Source organism: Mustelus asterias, chromosome 14, assembly GCF_964213995.1.
Source record: "Mustelus asterias chromosome 14, sMusAst1.hap1.1, whole genome shotgun sequence".
In the NCBI taxonomy this organism is placed as follows: domain Eukaryota; kingdom Metazoa; phylum Chordata; class Chondrichthyes; order Carcharhiniformes; family Triakidae; genus Mustelus; species Mustelus asterias.
In genome coordinates this window covers 107,196,080-107,220,450 of record NC_135814.1, presented here as the reverse complement: position 1 = coordinate 107,220,450, position 24,371 = coordinate 107,196,080, and the positions used below count along the sequence as shown (strand labels likewise).

Here is a 24,371-nt window from a genome sequence, read left to right as displayed (position 1 = left end):
CAACTCCCTCATCAATCCAAAATCAGCCTAACTCAGCCTTGAATATATTCAATGACCCAGTCTCCAGCACTCTATGAACATAGAACATAGAACAGTACAGCACAGAACAGGCCCTTCGGCCCACGATGTTGTGCCGACCTTCATCTGAAACCAAGATCAAGCTATCCCACTCCCTACCATCCTGGTGTGCTCTCTGGACTCTTGCCTGTACCACGGGATAGTTTAGAGAGGAATAGGGAGAGGGAAGGTTTGAATTCATGGCTGAGGGGATGGTGCAGGAGGGAGGGGTTCAGGTACTTAAGCAATTGGGGCTCGTACTGGGGAAGGTGTGACCTCTATGAGAAGGATGGTCTACACCTTAATCAGAAGGGGACCAATATCCTGGGGGGTAAATTTGCTAAGGCCATGCAGGGAGGTTTAAACTGATTCGGGGGGGGGGAGGGATCCTGAGTAGTGGGGCTGAAAGTGAGGGATGCATGGATGGGGACTGCAATGCACGGCATTGCAGAGGTGGGGTGGAGCAGGGTTTGAAATGTGTATACTTCAATGCCAGGAGTATTCGCAATAAAGTGGGTGAACTTGCAGCGTGGATCAGTACCTGGGACTTCGATGTTGTGGCTATTTCAGAGACATGGATAGAGCAGGGGCAGGAATGGATGCTGCAGGTCCCGGGGTTCAAATGTTTTTGTCGAAGTAGGGAAGGAGGTAGAAGAGGGGGAGGGGTAGCATTATTGGTCAGAGATTGTATCACAGTGTCAGAGAGGAGGTTTGATGAGGACTTATCTGTTGAGGTAGTATGGGCGGAGATTAGAAATAGGAGAGGAGAGGTCACCCTGTTGGGAGTCTTTTATAGACCTCCTAAAAGTTCTAGAGAGGTTGAGGAAAGGATTGCGGAGTCAATCCTGCTTAGGAGTGAAAGTAATAGGGCAATTGTTATGGGGGATTTTAACTTGACTAATATTGACTGGAATTGTTATAGCTCTAGCTCGTTAGAGGGGTCAGTTTTTGTTCAAAGCGTGCAGGAAGGTTTTTTGACTCAGTATGTAGACAGGCCAACTAGAGGTGAGGCTATATTGGATCTGGTGCTGGGAAATGAGCCAGACCAGGTGCTAGACTTGGAAGTTGGTGTGCATTTTGGTGATAGTGACCACAATTCGGTTACGTTCACCTTAGTGATGGAAAGGGATAGGCATGAACCTCGGGCCAGTGGTTTTAGCTGGGGGAAGGGTAATTATGAGGCTATTAGGAGAGAATTAGGAAACATAGGTTGGACTAGGAGATTACAGGGACTGGGAACGTCCGACATGTGGAGTTTTTTCAAGGAGCAGCTACTGCGAGTCTGTGATAGGTATGTCCCTGTCAGGCAAGGAGGAATTGGTAGGGCTAGGGAACCGTGGTGCACCAAAAAAGTTTCTTTGTTGGTTAAAAAGAAAAAGGAGGCTTATGTTCGGATGAGACGTGAGCACTCGGGTAGTGCACTAGAAAGCTTTAGATTGGCTAAGAGGGAGTTGAAGAGCGAGCTTAGAAGGGCTAAAAGGGGACATGAGAAGACTTTGGCGGATAGGGTTAAAGAGAATCCTAAGGCGTTCTATAGGTATGTCAAGAACAGAAGGTTGGTTAGGGCAAGTTTAGGGCCAGTTATAGATGGCAGAGGGAAGTTATGTGTGGAACCGGAGGAGATTGGTGAAGCATTGAACCAATATTTCTCTTCGGTGTTCACGCAAGGGGACATGAATATAGCTGAGGAGGACACTGGGTTGCAAGGGAGTAGAATAGACAGTATTACAGTTGATAAGGAGGATGTGCAGGATATTCTGGAGGGTCTGAAAATAGATAAATCCCCTGGTCCGGATGGGATTTATCCAAGGATTCTCTGGGAGGCAAGAGAAGTGATTGCAGAGCCTCTGGCTCTGATCTTCAGGTCGTCGTTGGCCTCTGGTATAGTACCAGAAGATTGGAGGTTAGCGAATGTTGTCCCATTGTTTAAGAAGGGGAACAGAGACTTCCCCGGGAATTATAGACCGGTGAGTCTCACTTCTGTTGTCGGCAAGATGTTGGAAAAAATTATAAGGGATAGGATTTATAGTTATTTGGAGAGTAATGAATTGATAGGTGATAGTCAGCATGGTTTTGTGGCAGGTAGGTCGTGCCTTACTAACCTTATTGAGTTTTTTGAGAAAGTGACCAAGGAGGTGGATGGGGGCAAGGCAGTGGACGTGGTATATATGGATTTTAGTAAGGCGTTTGATAAGGTTCACCATGGTAGGCTTCTGCAGAAAATGCAGATGTATGGGATTGGGGGTGATCTAGGAAATTGGATCAGGAATTGGCTAGCAGATAGGAAACAGAGGGTGGTGGTTGATAGTAAATATTCATCATGGAGTGCGGTTACAAGTGGTGTACCTCAGGGATCTGTTTTGGGGCCACTGCTGTTTGTAATATTTATTAATGATCTGGATGAGGGTATAGTTGGGTGGATTAGCAAATTTGCTGATGACACCAAAGTCGGTGGTGTGGTAGACAGTGAGGAAGGGTGTCGTAGTTTGCAGGAAGACTTAGACAGGTTGCAAAGTTGGGCCGAGAGGTGGCGGATGGAGTTTAATGCGGAGAAGTGTGAGGTAATTCACTTTGGTAGGAATAACAGATGTGTTGAGTATAGGGCTAACGGGAGGACTTTGAATAGTGTGGAGGAGCAGAGGGATCTAGGTGTATGTGTGCATAGATCCCTGAAAGTTGGGAATCAAGTAGATAAGGTTGTTAAGAAGGCATATGGTGTCTTGGCGTTTATTGGTAGGGGGATTGAATTTAGGAGTCGTAGCGTTATGTTGCAACTGTACACAACTCTGGTGCGGCCGCACTTGGAGTACTGTGTGCAGTTCTGGTCCCCACATTACAGGAAGGATGTGGAGGCTTTGGAGAGGGTGCAGAGGAGGTTTACCAGGATGTTGCCTGGTATGGAGGGGAGATCCTATGAGGAGAGGCTGAGGGATTTGGGATTGTTTTCGCTGGAAAGGCGGCGGCTAAGAGGGGATCTTATTGAAACATATAAGATGATTAGAGGTTTAGATAGGGTGGATAGTGATAGCCTTTTTCCTCTGATGGAGAAATCCAGCACGAGGGGGCATGGCTTTAAATTGAGGGGGGGTAGTTATAGAACCGATGTCAGGGGTAGGTTCTTTACCCAGAGGGTGGTGAGGGATTGGAATGCCCTGCCAGCATCAGTAGTAAATGCGCCTAGTTTGGGGGCGTTTAAGAGATCCGTAGATAGGTTCATGGACGAAAAGAAATTGGTTTAGGTTGGAGGGTCACAGTTTGTTTTTTTTTTTAACTGGTCGGTGCAACATCGTGGGCCGAAGGGCCTGTTCTGCGCTGTAATGTTCTATGTTCTATGTTCTATGTGCCTATCCAATAACCGCTTAAATGTTCCTAAAGTGTCTGACTCCACTATCACTGCAGGCAGTCCATTCCACACCCCAACCACTCTCTGCGTGAAGAACCTACCTCTGATATCCTTCCTATATCTCCCACCATGAACCCTATAGTTATGCCCCCTCGTAATAGCTCCATCCACCCGAGGAAATAGTCTTTGAACGTTCACTCGATCTATCCCCTTCATCATTTTATAAACCTCTATTAAGTCTCCCCTCAATCTCCTCCACTCCAGAGAGAACAGCCCCAGCTCCCTCAACCTTTCCTCATAAGACCGACACTCCAAACCAGGCAGCATCCTGGTAAATCTCCTCTGCACTCTTTCCAGCGCTTCCACATCCTTCTTATAGTGAGGTGACCAGAACTGCACGCAATATTCCAAATGCGGTCTCACCAAGGTCCTGTACAGTTGCAGCATAACCCCACGGCTCTTAAACTCCAACCCCCTGTTAATAAAAGCTAATACACTATATGCCTTCTTCACAGCTCTATCCACTTGAGTGGCAACCTTTAGAGATCTGTGGATATGGACCCCAAGATCTCTCTGTTCCTCCACAGTCTTCAGAACCCTACCTTTGACCCTGTAATCCACATTTAAATTAGTCCTACCAAAATGAATCACCTCACATTTATCAGGGTTAAACTCCATTTGCCATTTTTCAGCCCAGCTTTGCATCCTATCTATGTCTCTTTGCAGCCTACAACACCCCTCCACCTCATCCACTACTCCACCAATCTTGGTGTCATCAGCAAATTTACTGATCCACCCTTCAGCCCCCTCCTGAGTCATTAATAAAAATCACAAAGAGCAGAGGACCAAGCACCGATCCCTGCGGCACTCCGCTAGCAACCTGCCTCCAGTCCGAAAATTTTCCATCCACCACCACCCTCTGTCTTCGATCAGACAGCGAGTTACCAACCAATCGGCCAACTTTCCCTCTATCCCACACCTCCTTACTTTCATCATAAGCCGACCATGGGGGACCTTATCAAACGCCTTACTAAAATCCATGTATATGACATCAACCGCCCTACCTTCATCAACACACCTAGTTACCTCCTCAAAAAATTCTATCAAATTTGTGAGGCACAATTTGCCCTTCACAAATCCGTGCTGACTATCCCGGATTAATCCGCATCTTTCTAAATGGTCGTAAATCCCATCCCTAAGGACCTTTTCCATCAATTTACCAACCACCGAGGAGAAGATAATTCCAAAGATTTACGACTCTCAAGCATAGAGACCAAACGTACTCCAGTTGTGGTCTCATCAATTCCCTGTACAGCTGTGGAAAGACTTCCCGACTTTTATACTCTATTCTCTTTGCAATAAAGGCCAACATTCGTTTGCCTTCCTAATCACTTGTTGTACCTACAGCCCAACATTTTGTGATTGAAGTACTGGGACACCCAGATCCCTCTGTACCCCAGCATTCTGCAGTCTCTCTCCATTCAGTTAATATTCTGCCTGCCTTGCCAAAGTGGAGAAGCTCACACTTTCCCACATTATACTCCAACTGCCTAATTTTTACCCACCCACCGAGCCCATGTCTTTTGCAAAGGCATAGTACTGCAGATGCTGAAATCTGAAACAGAAAATGCTGGAAAATCTCAACAGGTCTGACAGCGTCTGTGGAGAGAGAATAGAGTAAGAGTTTTAACAACACCAGGTTAAAGTCCAACAGGTTTATTTGGTAGACTGTTGGACTTTAACCTGTTGTTAAAACTCTTACTGCGTTTACCCCAGTCCAACGCCGGCATCTCCACATCGAGAGAGAATAGAGCCAACGTTTCGAGTCTGGATGACACTTTGTCAGAGCTCTGACTCGAAACGTTGGCTCTATTCTCTCCCCACAGATGCTGTCAGACCGGCTGAGATTTTCCCACCTATCTTTGTATGATCAGCTAATATGGTTCCAATAGGGTCTGTCCCTTCATCCAAGTCTAGTGGCCTGAATTGGATGTGCAAATTGAAGAGAAAGCTGGAACATGTTCTTCATTTGTGAAAGTAAGAAACCTGCCACCCTTATCATCTATGGGAATGGCCTGAAGAGGCTTGGCATGCAGACTTTGCGGGACCTTTTAAAGGACGTATGCTCTTAGTAATGATCAATGCTCATTCAAAGTGGCCAGAAGTTGATATAATGAAGTCTACCACAACGGAAAAGGCTTTCGAGAGGCTAGAAGTCTTTAGTAGGTTTGGATTCCCTGAACAATTAGCAAGTGTCAATAGACTTCAGTTTGTCTCCCAAGAATTCTAAAGTTTCTGAAAGAAAATGGAAAGATATTAAGTCTGCACCGTACCATCCTGTTATAAACGGATTAGAAGAATGTTTTGTCCAAACCATGAAACATACATTGAGAGCAACCAGGGAACAAGGTTCGCTGATCAAACATCTTAACCAATTCCTATTAATGTATAGGAATACCGCTCATTATATGATCAAACCTCTCCTGCATTATTAATGATGAAGAAACAACTATATTCGACATTTGACTTGTTGAAAAATAAAATAAATTGCGTAACAGAAACAAGGGTAGATAGAACAGCGAGAAAACAAAGCAAAACATCGTGTCTTCCACCAGAGACAAGGAGTTTTGGCCAGGAATTTCTCCACAGGAGAGAAATGGGTTCCAGCCACCATTCTTGCACAGACTGGATCTGTCTCGTATACCGTCCAAACCAGAGATTATGTCATTTGGAGTAGGCAGTCCGGTTTGTCAAACTATTCAAGTGAGCCAGCTGTTGGCGGGAAGAACCAATCGGCTGGAAAGGAAACCTCTGAGAATACAGCTTCAACTGTACAAAGTCCTGACTTGAACCTTCCTGCAACCATCACACCGACAGATACTGCTGAGGAAAGTAGCACCTCACCTGTAGACCAAACACAGAATCAACCTCTGGTTACAACATCAACACCAACATCAACATCAACCATTGATGACGTTTGTGCAAAGACATAAATGCCAGACGTTACAACCAGTACAAAGAAGATGCCAGAGGTTCGCCATCGCCTGTTCCGAGAGCGAGGAGCTCCAGACTATCTGACTTATCGATGATTATTTATTCATTATTGTTCATGTTGCACTGTTTGAATTTGTTGGGGACGCTCGATTTAAGGGGGGAGGAAACGCTATGTATTAATATTGATTCTTGGTATCTGCACTAAGCACTTTGTGTTAATATATTCATGTATTCACTGGGAATGACGTCACAGGTCCCTGGTGTGGGAAACTGCCAGAGTGAAGAAGCAGCCATGTAGTGAACACCACTGTAAATACAGGTCCATTATCTTTAACCCTCCATGTTCCTAGCATCAATTCCCCATTATACAACACTATCCAGTAGGACCAGTCCTTCTACAGACAACATCCCATAGCAGACTCTACCCAACAAAATTTATTCTGCAACCACATTCTCCAATTTGATCATTAGAAGTTCTGAGGAATAGAGGGTGGGAGTGGAATGGGGATGAGGGGCAGCAGCCAGCTGGTAGCACATGTCTTGCCACCTCTTGCTCTTATAGTCACCCAAGACATGTTCATACCCATGTGGGCAGGCACTCAAAGACAAATGGCCTATCCTGTTCCTATTGCCTTAGAACATGATGCATTGGTCCAGAAATTGGGTCACAACTTTTGGGTGTTGTGCACTTTGTAAACCCCCAAAAGGGGAACTCAAATACACTTTCAGTTGGAGCCATCCACCATGTTACGTATACAAGAGACTTCCTTTACACGTGCCTGGTGTTGATATTAGCTGCTTTGCGTGTGGAAATATGAGGCAGAATGCCTGTTAAGGGCTCCAGTACAACACCACTTGCCCTCACGCTGCCTGTCAGTGGACCTCCACTTAGGGAAACCAGTCCGCCACCTATTGAAAAACAGAAAGTAACTTCATTTCAACTACCGCCCCAATTGGTACTGCCAATCTGTCGGTCCGAGGGTCAAGGCCCATGTCTCGAAACTGCCATTAAAATTCCTGTGTGGGAGGGTGCGCCCATAAGTGGCCATTCCCAAAGTTTGAAGCTATTAGGTCTGCACTGACTTTCTTCTGGAACAATCCACCACCATCCTCACACTCTCCCCATAGTCCAGTCTTCATCTGCTTCAAATATTGATCTAATTTTACCTTGAATGACGCAGTGATTTCTGATGCAACCACATCGCAATCAGCCAGCACTAATGCAACAGAATTAAATTTTAAAAGCCACTTAAAAAATTTAAAAACATCCAGAAATAAACTGCAGCTGAAGAGCTCAGGGTTGATGGAAACCAAGTGTGCGGAAACATAAACAAGTGAAATCAAACTTTCCAAAGCAGGGCAGAGGACTCTGAAAATCCCCCAGAAGATGTTGAGCTCTTGTTTTGAGTTAAAGTGTGCAAGCATTAAAAGTATACTCCATCATCCTCCCAGAGCAACTTCCACAGACCCTGTGCGATGAGTAAACTTTTCTTCCTTGCTAAGTCTCAGTACAGTTTCTGACTGACATGCTGTGTTTCTGTTCAAGGTTTCCATTGTGCACATTCTGCAGTTTTTGCATTTTGTCCAGAGTATATCTGACTGCAATGATCTTACAATCAAAGTTATTTAATGCTGACCAGTTGAGTTGTACACATCATCATTCCTCTAGCAGCAAGTCCCCTATCTCTATCCAATCTCCTTTTCTCATTATTTATCCATCTTGTCTTTAATCCTGATTCTAACAAGTTCCTGGTGCAACTTGTATTTTAACAGGATGCTGACAAGACCAGCACGACTTTTGAGATTACAGCAGCAGTTTTGTAGTGACATTATAAGGAGAAATGTGACTTATTTGGAAAACACTTGCAATGAGTGAATGCAGAGCTCCGTACATTTTTATCTTATCAGTGACTGCACATTAAAATTGATAGGGAAGCATTTTGGATGCACTCTGGCAAGAATAATTGCACCTCAGGAGCGCGTTACAAGACAGTATCTCATCAAATGGTTCAGACAAGGTCATAAACTGTCAAAGTGATGTTGGAACGGTTTACAAAAACATAATCTGAAGCCCAGTCATGGTCTTGCAGAGGCTGTTGGACTGGATAACATGCAATGGTTAGATTGAATTATAGAAAGGAAATTAAATACACTGGATTAGCAGGGACAGCGCTACCATCAGCCTGTATTGTCCACAAATGCTTACTGATCACTGCCCCAAATAAACAGAAGTTTTGGGGTTATTTTTTAATCCAATTCAATCAAATCAAGTCCAATTCAGAGTCTCAACAAGTGAGACATTCCTGATCCAAGCTGACAAGACAGGGCTCTCACCTCCTGTCTTGGGCTTGATCTACATGATCCAAGCTGATTGGAGTAGGCATTCCTCCTCCTCCAAGGCTTGATCTCATTTGCATTTTAGCCAAAAGGCCGAGATGCCGCTTTTAAAAATTGCTTCAAATGAAGCTAAAATGTAACCTGATGACTTCAACCAAGCACAGCATGTCGATACTACACTTGATCTTAGCCAAAAGGCCGAGTAGCTGATGTCATACTTTACCACAGCAACCACCCAGAGACAGCTTTAACACCAGACTGCATTTATATAGCACCCTTACTGTAGTAAAACATTCCAAGGTGCTTTTCAAAAATTCTTTTATGGAATGTGAGCATCGCTGGCTAGGCCGGCATCGATTAACCTCCCTGATTGCCTTTAAGGTGCTGGTGAGCTGCTTCTTGGACCGCTGCAGTCCAGGTGGTGTAGGTACACCCACAGTGCTGTTAAGGTGGGAATTCCAGGATTTTGATCCAGTGAAGGAACAGCCGATGTAATTCCTAGTCAGATAGAACATAGAACATAGAACATTACAGCGCAGAACAGGCCCTTCGGCCCACGATGTTGCACCGACCAGTTAAAAAAAAACTGTGACCCTCCAACCTAAACCAATTTCTTTTCGTCCATGAACCTATCTACGGATCTCTTAAACGCCCCCAAACTAGGCGCATTTACTACTGATGCTGGCAGGGCATTCCAATCCCTCACCACCCTCTGGGTAAAGAACCTACCCCTGACATCGGTTCTATAACTACCCCCCCTCAATTTAAAGCCATGCCCCCTCGTGCTGGATTTCTCCATCAGAGGAAAAAGGCTATCACTATCCACCCTATCTAAACCTCTAATCATCTTATATGTTTCAATAAGATCCCCTCTTAGCCGCCGCCTTTCCAGCGAAAACAATCCCAAATCCCTCAGCCTCTCCTCATAGGATCTCCCCTCCATACCAGGCAACATCCTGGTAAACCTCCTCTGCACCCTCTCCAAAGCCTCCACATCCTTCCTGTAATGTGGGGACCAGAACTGCACACAGTACTCCAAGTGCGGCCGCACCAGAGTTGTGTACAGTTGCAACATAACGCTACGACTCCTAAATTCAATCCCCCTACCAATAAACGCCAAGACACCATATGCCTTCTTAACAACCTTATCTACTTGATTCCCAACTTTCAGGGATCTATGCACACATACACCTAGATCCCTCTGCTCCTCCACACTATTCAAAGTCCTCCCGTTAGCCCTATACTCAACACATCTGTTATTCCTACCAAAGTGAATTACCTCACACTTCTCCGCATTAAACTCCATCCGCCACCTCTCGGCCCAACTTTGCAACCTGTCTAAGTCTTCCTGCAAACTACGACACCCTTCCTCACTGTCTACCACACCACCGACTTTGGTGTCATCAGCAAATTTGCTAATCCACCCAACTATACCCTCATCCAGATCATTAATAAATATTACAAACAGCAGTGGCCCCAAAACAGATCCCTGAGGTACACCACTTGTAACCGCACTCCATGATGAATATTTACTATCAACCACCACCCTCTGTTTCCTATCCGCTAGCCAATTCCTGATCCAATTTCCTAGATCACCCCCAATCCCATACATCTGCATTTTCTGCAGAAGCCTACCATGGTGAACCTTATCAAACGCAAGATGGTGCATCACTTGGAGAGGAACCTCCGCAGAGTGATGTTCCCATGTGTCTGTTGCACTTGTCCTTCCAGGTGGTGGAGTTGGAAGTTTGGAAGGTGTTGTCAAAGGAGCTTTGATGTATCTTGCAAACAGTACACAAGGCTGCCACTGTGTGTTGTTGGTGGGGCAGGGAGAATGTTTAAGTGGTGAATGGGGCACCAGTCAAACTGACTGCTTTGCCCTGGATGGTGTTAGGTTTCCTGAGTTTTGGAGCTGCACTCATCCAGGCAAGTGGTGAGAATTCCAGTACAGTTCTGACTTGTGTCTTTTAGATTACGGACAGGCACAGCTCTCCAAGCACTTTTTAAACTGGGTGAGAGTTTCTGCCTTTAGCACCTTTTCAGGAAGAGAATTCCAGATCCCCACTACGCTCTGCACAAAAAAATGTTTTCTTATCTTCCCTCCAATCCTTCTACAATCACTTTGAACCCTCACCTCCTGGTTTTTGACCTCTGTTGAGGTTGTCTCTATCCTGTCCAGGCCTTTAATAATCTTAACTATTTAATCTTAAGGAACGGTTGAGGACTCTGGGTCTGTACTCGTTGGAGTTTAGAAAGATGAGGTGGAATCTTATTGAAACCTACAGGATACTGCGAGGCCTGGATAGAGTGGACATGGAGAGGATGTTTCCATGAGTAGGTAAAACTAGAACCAGTGGGCACAACCTCAGGCTAAAGGGTCCTTTAAAACAGAGATGCGGAGGAATTTCTTCAGCCAGAGCGTGGTGAATCTGTGGAACTCTTTGCCACAGAAGGCTGTGGAGGCCAGGTCATTGAGTGTCTTTAAGACAAAGATAGATAGGTTCTTGATTAATAAGGGGATCAGGGGTTATGGGGAAAAGGCAGGAGAATGGGGATGAGAAAAATATCAGCCATGATTGAATGGCGGAGCAGACTCGATGGGCCGAGTGGCCTAATTCTGCTCCTATGTCTTATGGTCTTAACTGAGGTGGATAAAATGACAATAAATTATAATAACACGTAGCATAGGTAAAATATCTTTCCCCCTCAGTATAACGAACATCAGCAAGGTTTCCCGTTTGCTACAACTGCAGAATCTGATTAAAAACAACACGTTCACTATCTCACTGGGAAAAAGCAATCAATGGAAGCACTAACCTTAATACAATTGCTGAATGAGCGATAGAGAAAAGATAGAAATATTAGATATTCCAGAATTAATTCTGAGTTTGTTTTTCCATCGTGAGCGTGATTGAAAAATGAACATTGAATTACAGCTATGGAGATATTTGCAATGTTAGATTTCTATTTTAATGATTGCTGTTGCAGCCTAGCTGGTGGGTCTCTGCATTGTCAAAGTGCGAAGATATATAACACCAGAAACTGGATTTCAGCAACCCTTCAACCACATGCATAATTAAAGCACAGGTTATAAACCTAATTTGGTGCTGTTCTAAAAAAGGCAAATTAAATACAGTACCTAAAATATTAATGCAGTAGCTGATATGGCAAAAGGGCAGAGAGAGCACTTTGATGGAGAGTTTAGCTTACACAAGATCTACTTCTGGCTCTTATCAGTTTTATTTTGAAGGACCAAAAATGTCCCAGAAATAATCATTTAAACTAACTGGTATCTTAACAGCAATTTCTGAGAATGAGCATTGCGAGTGGTCTGGACTAGCAGACCACATCACAGTCCCGTGTCCAGGGAAGGAAGGATGATTGAGGGGCCCTGATCTCACAACAAGGGTCTTTACCCTTTAAGGGAAGGACAAAGGCCCATTAAGAATGTTGTGGTTGAAAGGTAATTGTACTGGACTGAACAGAATAAGTCAGGTGAATTGGGGAGAGAGAGAGACCTGCGGGGGTGAGGGGGTTAAAAAGTCTCCAGGTCTATTGTTTATGGGAAAGCAGAATCGGAGACTGTAGGGCCCTGCACCTGCATCACCCCTGCCCCCCTTCTCCATTGAGGGATTGGCGAGGAGTGTGTAATTAGAGAATTGAGAGAATCTGACCAGTTTCTCTTTCTGCCAGTGTTATCAACTCTTAGCATTGGGCCCCGTTGACGGACAAACTTCCTGCTCTGCGGTAGAAGGCCTCACAGATAGTTGTCCATTATAAGATCACCGTAATCCTGACAGGGATGGTTTGAAGCCATCACGTGGCCGTATTTATCAAATCAAATATTTGAGAATGAGGTGCCATGTCTTCCTTGTAGGAACAGTCAGTGAACCTCTGAACTTGTACAGTTAAGGTGATGCCAGTCCTGGTGAGGTTCTCAGCCTTTTACTGAGGCTCCAGGTCAAACTAGGCCTTCTGAGCATTGAAGGATGCCACAGTGCCAGCCATGGGTCATTTTGCAGCTCTCTCCCCCAACTGGCTCACTTTTCAGAGGCCACATTATTCTCAGTCATTTTCTGCATCATTAGACTGTCTTGGATAGGCTATTTTTGGGGAACTCTGCTCCTCCAATTTTCCCTGTCACTCTCTCAACTCAGCAACGTCTACTGACTTGTTCGCATTGCTGGGCCTTAGGGATCTGAGTGATCCTCTCTGTGGGGCCCTGTGCGCCTCTTGAGGAGCACATATGGTTCACACCAGTTTGCTCAACGGTTAGCACTGCTGCCTCACAGCGCCAGGGGCTCGTGTTCAACTCTGGCCTTGGGCCATGTGTGGAATTTGCACATTCTCCCCTTGTCTGCGTGGGTTTCCTCCGGGTGCTCCGATTTTCCCCCTCAGTCTGAAAGACATGGGGATTAAGTTGATTGGCCATTCTGAATTGCCCCTTAGTGTCAGGCAGTCTAGCAGTGTAAATATGTGGGGTTATGGGGATAGGGCCTGGGTGGGATTGTTGTCAGTGCAGGTGGATGGGCTGAATGGCCTCCTTCTGCACTGTAGGGATTCTATGATTTCTTCCATTGGGGCTGGTCTTGCCTTTAGTTCACACTTTGACTCCATATCACAGAGCGTTATTGAGGCATTTATAGCAGAGGAAGCAACCATTCAGCCCATTCAGTCCATGCAGACTCTCTCCAGAGCAATGCAGTCAGTGCCATTCCCCTGCAAGTTTATTTCCCTCAAATGTCCATCCAGTTTTCTTTTGCAATCATGAATGCCTCTCCTGCTGCCAGCCTCATAGGCAGAGGGTTCCAGATCATCGTACATCACACAGGGAACCTTTCACCGACAAACAGTAGTCTCAGAAATTCCCAGCCTCTCTCAGCCTCCCATTTCTCTTGAATCTTTCCAATCAAACTTAACTCTCTGGGAAGTCTCCATCCTCAGCGGGTGCAATTATCTGTTCAAGGTGAGCTTTCTTAAAGGACCAAATCTCTACTTAGGGGTCAGTGCCCTCAGCACCTCACTACATCTGGTACAAACCTGGTTTCTGCTACCACAATACCAAGAAAAAAAGAAGTGTGGAATGAAATCTGAAATAATACATGGGGAAGAGAGCTGATATTTAATATTTGAGAGTAACCTATGGGCCAGTGCAGCAAGTTGTACAAGTTGTATTCTTTTTTAACCAATTATTAAAATTACAAAACTACAATGTTAATTTTAAACTGGATTTGGTGACATTATTGCAGTTTATTCCCCCTGTTACCTGTTCTTTTTGTATTATTTCAGGGAATTATGATGCAATCCTTTTGGTTTTTGTCCTTCCTTGTACAAATTGTTACTCTAGTTTTCACACACTATTCCCCAAATGACAAGATTTCTGTTTAAAAACGGAGGCCTCTAAACTCCCAAATCTAAGGAACTGGCAGTGAGCACATTCCCAAAAGGCCAAGGATGTTGACCCATCATTAGGCCTGGAATGCTTTGGGAATAATGAGTGAGAACAAACGATGCGGGAATGAGTCCTTCCAATGGAGGACAGATCAAAGACAGGACCAGAATGACATCTTCCATTTATATAGCCCTGAGATGTAATAAAAAGCTCCCAGGCACTTCACAGATATCAAATGTGACACTGTGCCACATAAGGAGGCATTAAGCTAGATAATCAAAAGCTTGGTTAAAGAGGAATATCCTAAACTCTATCCACCTATCTGATCCGTTATTCTATCCTCATCAATGTCTTGATCACTCAAGCTGATGCTCACCATTGTGTAATTTAGGCTTTATTCTGACACGTTTTCAACGATAAGGGTCACATTTGTTGCTCTCTATTTCACGGAGATGGCTGCCAATTGCAGTGAGATTTGAAAGATATTGGCAAAGCGATCTGCACCATTAAGATCCTTGGATTTAAGGTTGTCAGACACAGAGTTTGTTCATCTTATACCAGGTCTGGTGAAATGCAGGGATTCCAGTGAAATCTTCCCTTGACCCTCCTTCAGCAGAAAGACAATGACAGAAGTATCGACATGACAATATGAGAATATGGGTTACATGTCTCATTGGAAAATGCCAAGGAAACGTTCCCACAGAGACTCTCTGGCCACAGGGAGGGGAGGGCCTTTCTGGACGATGTATCTCCATAAGAAAAATAGGCAATAATCTGAATGGTTTGCAACACTGATTTAATCATTAATCCTTCAACACATGAATAACAATGCTTTAGAACATTAACATACTGAGCCAGATCTCCCACACAGGTTCACCTGCACTTTTACTCAATAGAGAGTCATTTTTATTTTTCATATAATCTATTTCTCTTGATTTTAATTTTAATTTTATTTCTTGATTCCAGTTGGTTTCAGTTCTCAGTAGGATGAGAAAGATCATAGAATAGAGTCATAGAATCCCTACAGTACAGAAGGAGGCCATTTGGCCCATCAAGTCTGTACCAACCACAATCCCACCCAGGCCCTATTCCCGTAACCCCACACATTTACCCTGCTAATCCCCTGACACTAGGGTCAATCTACCATGGCCAATCAACCTAACCCGCACAAACCAGAGAACCCGGAGGAAACCCATGCAGACACAGAGAGAACGTGCAAACTCCACACAGACAGTGACCCAAGACCAGAATTGAATCTGGGATCCTGGCACTGTGAGGCAGCAGTGCTAACCACTGTGCCGCCCCCCCAAAAAAGCGGGTAAGATAATTGAAGGCTGGGTTATACTGATCGGTGCAGCATTGCCGGAGATTCAGGTTTGAATCTCTTGGCTGGGGTTAAGTTTGGGAATACTGACTCTGCTTCCATTTAACGCTGCCTTAACATGTTTCAGACATAAATAACTTGCAAACTCACTTGGCCATGGCATTGAGAAGCTGCGATACATAAAATGATTGTCAGAAGCTGTAATGTTCACAGGGTCAGGGCTGCACTGAGCAACATGTCATATCTGGAAAAGTGACCTGATTTAAAACTATCACAGCATTGGCTGCATCAATTGCAATTAACCAACATTTGCAAATGTCAGATTTCTCTATCAGACTGATCTGGTTGAAAGCCTTTGCTGCAATGAGATTGCTGGAAATGGCATGCGTAGCTGTTTGATAATCAGGCAATGAGATTGCTTCAGTGCATTGGCGTACGCTGCACACACACGCACAAGTTAACAACCTGAACCACACATACAAACTAAACAAGGTGATGACACAGGTGCCTTATTTTGCAATCCCATCTCCTCTTCCCTCACTAATTTGCTGCGTTAGCTACTGTCAACGTGAACAACTCAAATTCCTGAGCAAAGCTGAAACTAATGCTGCACAGTGTGCTTTACCCGACACTCTCACTCTTTCTACTTTCAGTGAGCAGGGGACATGTTGTCTGCTGTTATTCAGAAGAGCACTGTAACCACAGAGTCACACAAATAATTTTTCTTCTTGTTCTTTTGTGGGATGTAGGTGTCACTGGCTGGGCCAGCATTTATTGCCCATCCCTAATTGCCCTTGGATTGAGTGGCTTGCTGGATCACACAAGAAATAGAAGCAGGAGGAGGCCTCCAGGCCTTTCAAGCCTGTCCCACTATTCAATAAGATTATGGCTGATCTATGCCGGCCTCAACTCCTTTTCTGTGCCATTTCCCCAAAGCCCTCTATTCCTCGATCTATCAAATATTTATCCATCTCCATTTTATATACTTCCAATGATCCAGCCTACACTAGTCTTTGTGGCAGTGAATTCCAGATATTCCCCACTCTTCGCAGGATGAAATTTCCACACTAGTGAAGCAGATGGGATTTTACAACAGTCAATGATAGTTTAATTAGCTTTATATTCCCGATTTTATTAATTGAATTTAAATTCCACCAGCTGCCCTGGTGGGATTTGAACTTGGTTTCCCTGGGCATTAGCCTGGACGTCTGGATTACTAGTTGAGTGACGTTACCATGACACCACTATCTCCCCTTGACATGTAGCCTGTCGTGTCTATGCTGCCTCTTTGAAAGCATAATTGTGCTTAGTCTCACACTCCAATATTTTATCCAACAACCTCCAAGTTCCTCACTCAGTCTGTCCAACTTCCTTTTAAAATTACTGATGAAATCAGCTTCCACCACCTGATCAGGAAGAACATTCCAGATCTCAAAAAACAAAAAACAAAGAACAATACAGCACAGGAACAGGCCCTTCGACCCTCCAAGCCCGCGCCGCTCCCTGGTCCAAACGAGACCATTCTTTTGTATCCCTCCATTCCCACTCCATTCATGTGGCTAAGTCTTAAACGTTCCCAGTGTGTCCGCCTCCGCCACCTTGCCCGGCAGCGCATTCCAGGCCCCCACCACCCTCTGTGTAAAATACATCCTTCTGATATCTGTGTTAAACCTCCCCCACCTCACCTTGAACCTATGACCCCTCGTGAACGTCACCACCTACCTGGGAAAAAGCGTCCCACCGTTCACCCTATCTATGCCTTTCATAATTTTATACACCTCTATTAGGTCACCCCTCATCCTCCGTCTTTCCAGTGAGAACAACCCCAGTTTACCCAATCTCTCCTCAGAACTAAGCCGTTCCATACCAGGTAACATCCTGGTAAACCTCCTCTGCACTCTCTCTAAAGCCTCCACGTCCTTCTGGTAGTGCGGCGACCAGAACTGGACGCAGTATTCCAAATGCAAGCAAATCTCAACAATTTTCTGAGTGAAAATATTTTCCTCGTCTCCCCTCGTGAACTTTACCCAATGATTTTAAATCTATGATTTTTGGTTATTCATAGAATCATACAGTGCAAAAGGAGGCCATTCAGCCCATCGAGTGCAGGGGCACGGTGGCACAGTGGTTAGCACTGCTGCCTCACAACGCCAGGGATCCGGGTTCGATTCCTGGCTTGGGTCACTGTGTGGAGTTTGCACGTTCTCCCCTGTGTCTGTATGGGTTTCCTCCAAGTGCTCTGGTTTCTTCCCACACTCCAAAGATGTGCGGGTTCGGTGGATTGGCCATGCGAAATTGCACCTTAGTGTCAGGGAGACTAGGGTAAATGGGGTAAATGCATGGGGTTATGGGGAATGGACCTGTGTGGGATTAAAGTCAGTGCAGACTCGATAGGCCCAATGGCTTCCTTCTGCACTGCAGATTTCTATGAGTCTGCACCGACCACAACCCCACCCAAGGTCTATCCCCATAACCACTTGCATTTGCTCTAGTTAGTCCCCCTGACACTAAGGGGCAACTTAGCATGGCCAATCTACCTAACTCACACACCTTTGGACTGCAGGAGGAAACTGGAGCACCTGGAGGAAATCCATGCAGACTCTGCACAGACAGTGACCCAAGCCAGGAATTGAACCCGGGTCCCTGGTGCTGTGAAGCAGCAGTGCTAACCACTGTGCCACCGTGCCGCACTCATCAGAGGGAGTCTTTTTTTTTTCTCTACCAAAACTTCCCATCATCCTGGAAACCTCTCAACTCTGTGTTCCCTGTCCCGCAGTTGGAAATACTCCAAACGCAAACAGCAATGTTACATGGCTAATATTGCAATATTGCTGCCAATTATCGCTGTTTACAGGCAGTAGGTAAATGCTTCAAATCAGCAGGTGCCACTCTCCAGTATCAGACCAAAATTCTAACGCCTGCTGAATTGCTCCTGGCTCTCTCTACCTGCAATCTCTGCAGTTGAAAGGAACATACTTGGAGGAAGCAACAGCATTAGAAAAAGGGATTTTAGAATTCACATTGATAACCCCTGGGGGGGGGTCATGCTCCAAAGCTCCTTTCGTGGGTGTGATGCTTTGAGCTCAACTGATAGATGGGATGCAACCTGGTGAGACTGGAGACACTGTACAGCTAGAGATAAACTAATTCACACAAATAATTTTAAAATAATCCTTCTCAGGGAGTAAAACTTTTTAAATTTGGGGCGTTTAATCAGCCTGTTTTGTACTTTACTCATCCAATTCCATGTGGCTATAAACTGAAGGTGCGTGTAAGCAATGTAGTTGAGGTGAAGTAGGTAAAAACACCTTTTCTACCGGGATTCTTGGCCTCCTCTGCTATTCGCTGCTGATGTCTCGATCAATATAAATTTTCTTCACCAGTTTCAGCCGAAAACTTCTTTCATGAAGTACTCTAGTATGCAGTTTAAAGGTTTCCTTAACCACCGCTGTGTACAATTCTGGAGGGCCCTCTCAGTTACTTCCTTCTAAGGCTGAAGAGACCCAGTATCACCCTCATAACTCAAGTCATTCACATTAGGGATCAATCTGTGCTGCTTTCTATACTGTCTCCAGTGCCTGAATGTTTACATTCAGTCTTGGTGACTAGAACTAACTTGCCCAGTGTATACTCCACTAATCTAGCCATGAAATGTACTTATTGACACTACAAGCTGACATATTAAGCACTATCGCTCTGCATCCTTTCGACATGACCTGAAGAATGCTGATGATATTTATTTTCTTTAAGTTGGTTATTATTATTGTTTAGACATCGCAGACACTCCCGGCCCTTTAGGCTCCTGTGATGATACACAACATGTAGCAGATTTCACACTCAATTTCCAGCTTTTCTGTTGAAATTACAGTCCCAGCTGAGCTGCAAAGCACACTGTGGTACGTGTTTTTAAGGGAAGACAGAATTAGTGGAAAGCAAACTGACTGTAATAATCACTCCTTTATTTTTTTATCAAGCTATGTGTGCAATTTTAACAAGATTCTTTTTAACAACGGTGATTACATGGATTGAATGAAAAAACATGGAAATCCTAGCAGCAGAAGAGAACACACCCCTCACATCTTTCCAGAGGAAACAATTATCTCAAATATCATTAAGTTCACAGAGCAGTAGAACATTTGTGTCTGTAGACATTTTGAATGACCTAAGTTTTTTTTGAGTAATGAGGCTTGGCTGAGTCCAGACATCCATTACCCTGTTGACACAGCTTTACCCCAGGGCAAACATTGCTCAAGCCTTGCTCTCACTCTAGCCCTCATGATTGCAGAAAATGCTGCAAGTGCTCAGCATGTCTGGCAGCATCTGTGATAACCATATTTTCATATTTTCATCTTTGAGGTGGGAAGTGGGAATTCTCGGTGCCTCTACCATGGGAGAAAGTGGCTGATGGGATTTTTGTTGGGGGAGGGCTAGCTGGAGTTGGGCCAGCCTCCTCTGTAAGGAGCTCAGAAGGGCAGCCATGGGGTCTGCCAGGTGCTGAGGCAGGCTGCTTCAAAGGTCTGCTTTGGTGATCTGGGACTTTGTCCAAGTCACAGTGACATTAATAAAACAAAACACAGCCCTCCAGCCCACATCCTCATACCTCCTCAAACTCCCCATATCCCATCATGTCACCTTATGCCCTACAACAACCCCCATGGCCCCTCATGTTCTACATGCCAACCTATGGCACCCCCATGCCCATTCATCAAGTATACACTCTTACAGAACCACTGAACCCTTTAGTAATAATAGCATTTGTGAAAATTCTTGAAAAAAGACATGCATTCATAAAAGCTGCATTTACTATAGCTCAATAAAAGTGTCAATCATCCAGACCCCTTGAAGTATAAGAAGCAGAAACTACAAGCACCTGAAATCTCTTTATCATGTGTAAATAAACATTGTGCAATTGACAGAATATATCAGTGAGAAAGAACTGTCAATTAAACAACATTTTCCCTGGGGTGTAGCTGCTTCAAGAGACTACTGAATGTCTCGGCTCTCAGTCAAGCCTCATTATGCATTCTTACATATGCTAGGGTACCAGATCAAAAACCCAAGGTATATTATGAAACCAGACTAGACCCCAGCAATTTTCTATTTTGGCATTTGTGTGAGGGTAAGATGTTTCAGTCCAGGCATGAGTCTACTGACAAACTGGGAAGGTTTTTATTAAAACAAACTTTAACAACACAGTTTAACTATAACAAATGAATTAGCATAACTTTTACCAATTGAACAATACTTAAACATGACAAGGTACAAGTCTTGATTGCTAGCCTATCGCTATGAGTTCCAGTTCACACAATATTTCTCTTATAGACTAAAACCCCCTTTTTAAAATTAGTTAGCAAAACACAGGCATTCTGGCTGTAGCTTAGGTTACCAGTCTTAGAGCTTTCAGAACACCTCTAGAGAAAGAGGGACAGAGTGACACCTGTTTCTTCTGGCAGCCCAAGCAGCAACTTTTGTATTTTAAAATGAAACGGGAACACTGTTTCTATCTGCAAGCTTAGCTCCTCCCATTAAGCACAACCTAATCAAAACTTTACAAATCCGTAGGGGAGACCCGAGTAAACACAAATGCAATAGCTCTGTTTAAAACAAACACTTCAGGTCTAAAATGAGTACTTATCCTGTGATAAAGGTTTTGCTAGACAAATTGGCACCCTGCAAAACAGATCTGAATTCGAAACATACCCCTTATAAAAATATGGTACAAAGAAATATGATATACCTACATTTCTTAAAGGCACAGTATCATCACATATAAAAGAAAGAGGACCGTGAACAACGAGTGGTTTAAAAGCTGGTCTAACTCCACAAACATTTTGGAGGGTAGATGCTCATCCTGAAATAGAGCTGGCCAGTTCATGAGTGCAGGTGAGCTGACCTGTACAAAACTGCACATTACCCCTGATGGTAAAAGTTGGAGGTGCCCAGAATGGGGCCAGGAATTCTGGAATTGGCTCCGACCTGATATTTTGAGAGGTTCGCAGTCTCCCTGCTTTGCAAAGATCCAGCTCAAAGGTTCAAGCTGAGGATCCTTGATCAAATCTCAGAACATGTTAAGGTCGATTCCCTCTCTCTGCAGATGCTTTCAGGCCTGTTGAGTATTTCTAGCACTTTGTTTTTATTCCTGACTTCCAGCGTCTGCAGTATTTTGTTTTTTGTCACTCTATGTCCTCGCATGTATCTGCTACTTAAGTTGCTTTGAGGATTGGATACTGGGCAAAGGTCAGCAGACTAAAGCTCGGATACAAAAACAGCGACCATAGCGAACTCCATCGTGTAATTAATTCACAGGGAGCCGTTTTAATGATGACTTCTCTTAAAGAACAGACTGAATAATTATGCTGTTTGCATCAATGCCTCTGACTTTTATTGACCTTCCCAAGAGACACAGAAGATATTAAAGAAGGGAACAACGTTCCATCATTTGAAATATTGACTTTCTATTTGTGACTCTTGTACATATATCGAGCAGAGTCTGTTCTTTAAGAGAAGTCATCATTAAAACGGCTCCCTGTGAATTAATTACACGATGGAGTTCGCTATGGCTGCTGTTTTTGTATCTGAGCTTTAGTCTGCTGACCTTTGCCCAGTATCCAATCCTCAAAGCAACTTAAATGGCAGATATATGCGGGGATAGAGTTAGAGTGACAAAAAGCAAAATACTGCAGATGCTGGAAGTCTGGAATAAAAACGGAAAGTGCTAGAAAAACTCAACACGCCTGAAAGCATCTGACAATGAGGAGTAAATAATATTCACACTGCACAGTGATTGATAATTATATGTATGAAGTTTTAAAACATAAACTCTATATGAAAAAGAAAGAAAATCTGTTTCTAGTCAGTAAGACCTATAATCACAAAAGTGCTACACTTCAACATGACATGGCAATGGTGTATGTTTGGGAAGTGACTAAAGAACGCTGCACTGGTGTAGCGGGAGATTCTCTTCTGAGGTCGGGGCACATTATTGTGTGTGGGCCAGAGATGGTTTTACTGTGCATCTTTACTCTTCAATGTACCTAACCTAGGATGCGCCAGGCCATGGCTGGGTGCTTGAACTGGCAAATGGACAATTCCTCAGCCCGTGCCACTCAACATATTAAGCACAAAAACACACTTCAAAATAACAAAAATCTCCCTGTCAGAATTGTTTTTAAAGATCAGATGTGTGGGAGACAATGCACAGCCTAGAACTCGAGTACACATAAAGCAAGAGACAAGACAGATATTGTGTGGTTCCACTGCCTCTCCAGATGTAAATCAATAGCACAGAATTAGACCCATATCTTGCAGTGCCATCTCTGGTTACTCGTAGCTGTCTTTTAGCTTTGTAATAAACAGTATTGTTTTCTATAGAACTATTTCGTTTCAGGGAAGTGAAATTAACAGTAGGAGAATTAAGATCGTACCCGAGATGGTCCTCTGTAGAGGCGTCGGAGCTGGTCAAAGGCTTGGATCTGCTGTGGTTCTAGCGCTGCTTCAGTTGGCTGAAACAAGAAAAACAAAATGTAAGAGATATAAGATCTTCTCCCGAAGGATGCATCGCTGGCACTAACCTTTAACAAGGTTATAAAAAACACAATTATAATAACTAGATTATAAATCCCAACAGAAAACATTTCTCGAATATTGCTGAAAGAAAAAAATAAATCTACTGTTGAAGCTTTTCCTCTTACACTCATCAGGCCCAAAAGCCAAACTGAAATCTGGTGTTCTTGCACTCTTGATGAATGAAAGAGGAAAAGTTTTAACAGCATGTCTCTTTCGTCAACAATAGAAAACATTTCATTATCGATAGCAGCTGCTACATGGCTGTCAGAATTTCACTTTCTTACTTAATGCGTCATGCTGTCAAACACACAAGAAACTGCGCAGTAATGCTGAGGGTCATTCATTTATTGTGGCTGAAAAGTCACACTCCACAAGTTTTCACCACATTTTTGTGGACCATTTGGCACAATTCCAATTGGCACCTTTACCCTGACACCTACAAATAAACTTTGTAACACGTGGACAAAGTTGATCGTGAAGAATTAGTGAGTTAAAAGGTCAATTACTTATGAAATATAACCTCTGTCCCACTGCTCACAATCTGCACTTGTCTGCTATTTTAAAAATTATGTTTACAATATTCACATTAACCTTTACAGTAAATATAAATCTAAATAGATATGAAATGTAAATGCAAATAGATTGTTGGCTTTGATGTTTAGGATGTTCTCAAAATGGTTCAATTGAATTCCAACAGAATTATGAATACTGGGGACCGATTTCAATGCTGACAAGTGAACAGATTAATGATAATTTGAGCAGAACTTTAAATTGGTTAGTCCTGGGCAAGGCACCCACTTTCAAATATACAAGGTTGGCACCAACCTTGGCACATTCTTTTAAAGTTATGGAGGTAAATAAGTTGCATTCTGAAGCACAGAACAATGTGCTCAAATCTGCAGAAAATATCAAAATGACAGTAGCAGCTGAGAGGAGAGAGAGAGAGAGAAAGAGCCTCATACATTGATCTGAATAAAATATGGAGCCCAGCAGTCTACTGATGGATGGCATTGAATAGCAAGATAAAAGCATAGGGGCTCTAACCAGGGGACATAGCTACAAGATAAAGGGCCAGTCGCTTAAAACTGAGGTGCATTGAAATTTCTTCTCGCAGAGAGTGGTGAATCTCTGGAATTCTCTGCTCCAAAAGGTGTTGCAGGCTGAATCGTTAGAAGTATTTGAAATGGAGGTGAATAAATATTTGATAGATCGAGGAATAGAGGGCTATGGGGAAATGGCACAGAAAAGGAGTTGAGGCCGACATAGATCAGCCATGATTGTACTGAATGGCAGAGCAGACTGGAAGGAGCTGGTGGCCAACTCCTGTTTCTGCTTCTTGTGTTCTTGTGAAAGGTAAG

General features: G+C 43.9%; 1 protein-coding gene across 6 annotated transcripts in view; it reads right to left on the bottom strand.

Annotated features, from left to right (window-relative positions):
- Positions 1-24,371, bottom strand: part of vps8 (VPS8 subunit of CORVET complex) — a 651,220-nt gene that overhangs the window by 18,257 nt on the left and 608,592 nt on the right. For all 6 annotated transcript variants that reach the window (XM_078229111.1, XM_078229112.1, XM_078229107.1 and 3 more), the window contains one exon: positions 22,872-22,949. In XM_078229111.1, the coding sequence (XP_078085237.1) occupies positions 22,872-22,949 (78 nt within the window). The remainder of the gene's footprint in view (positions 1-22,871; positions 22,950-24,371) is intronic.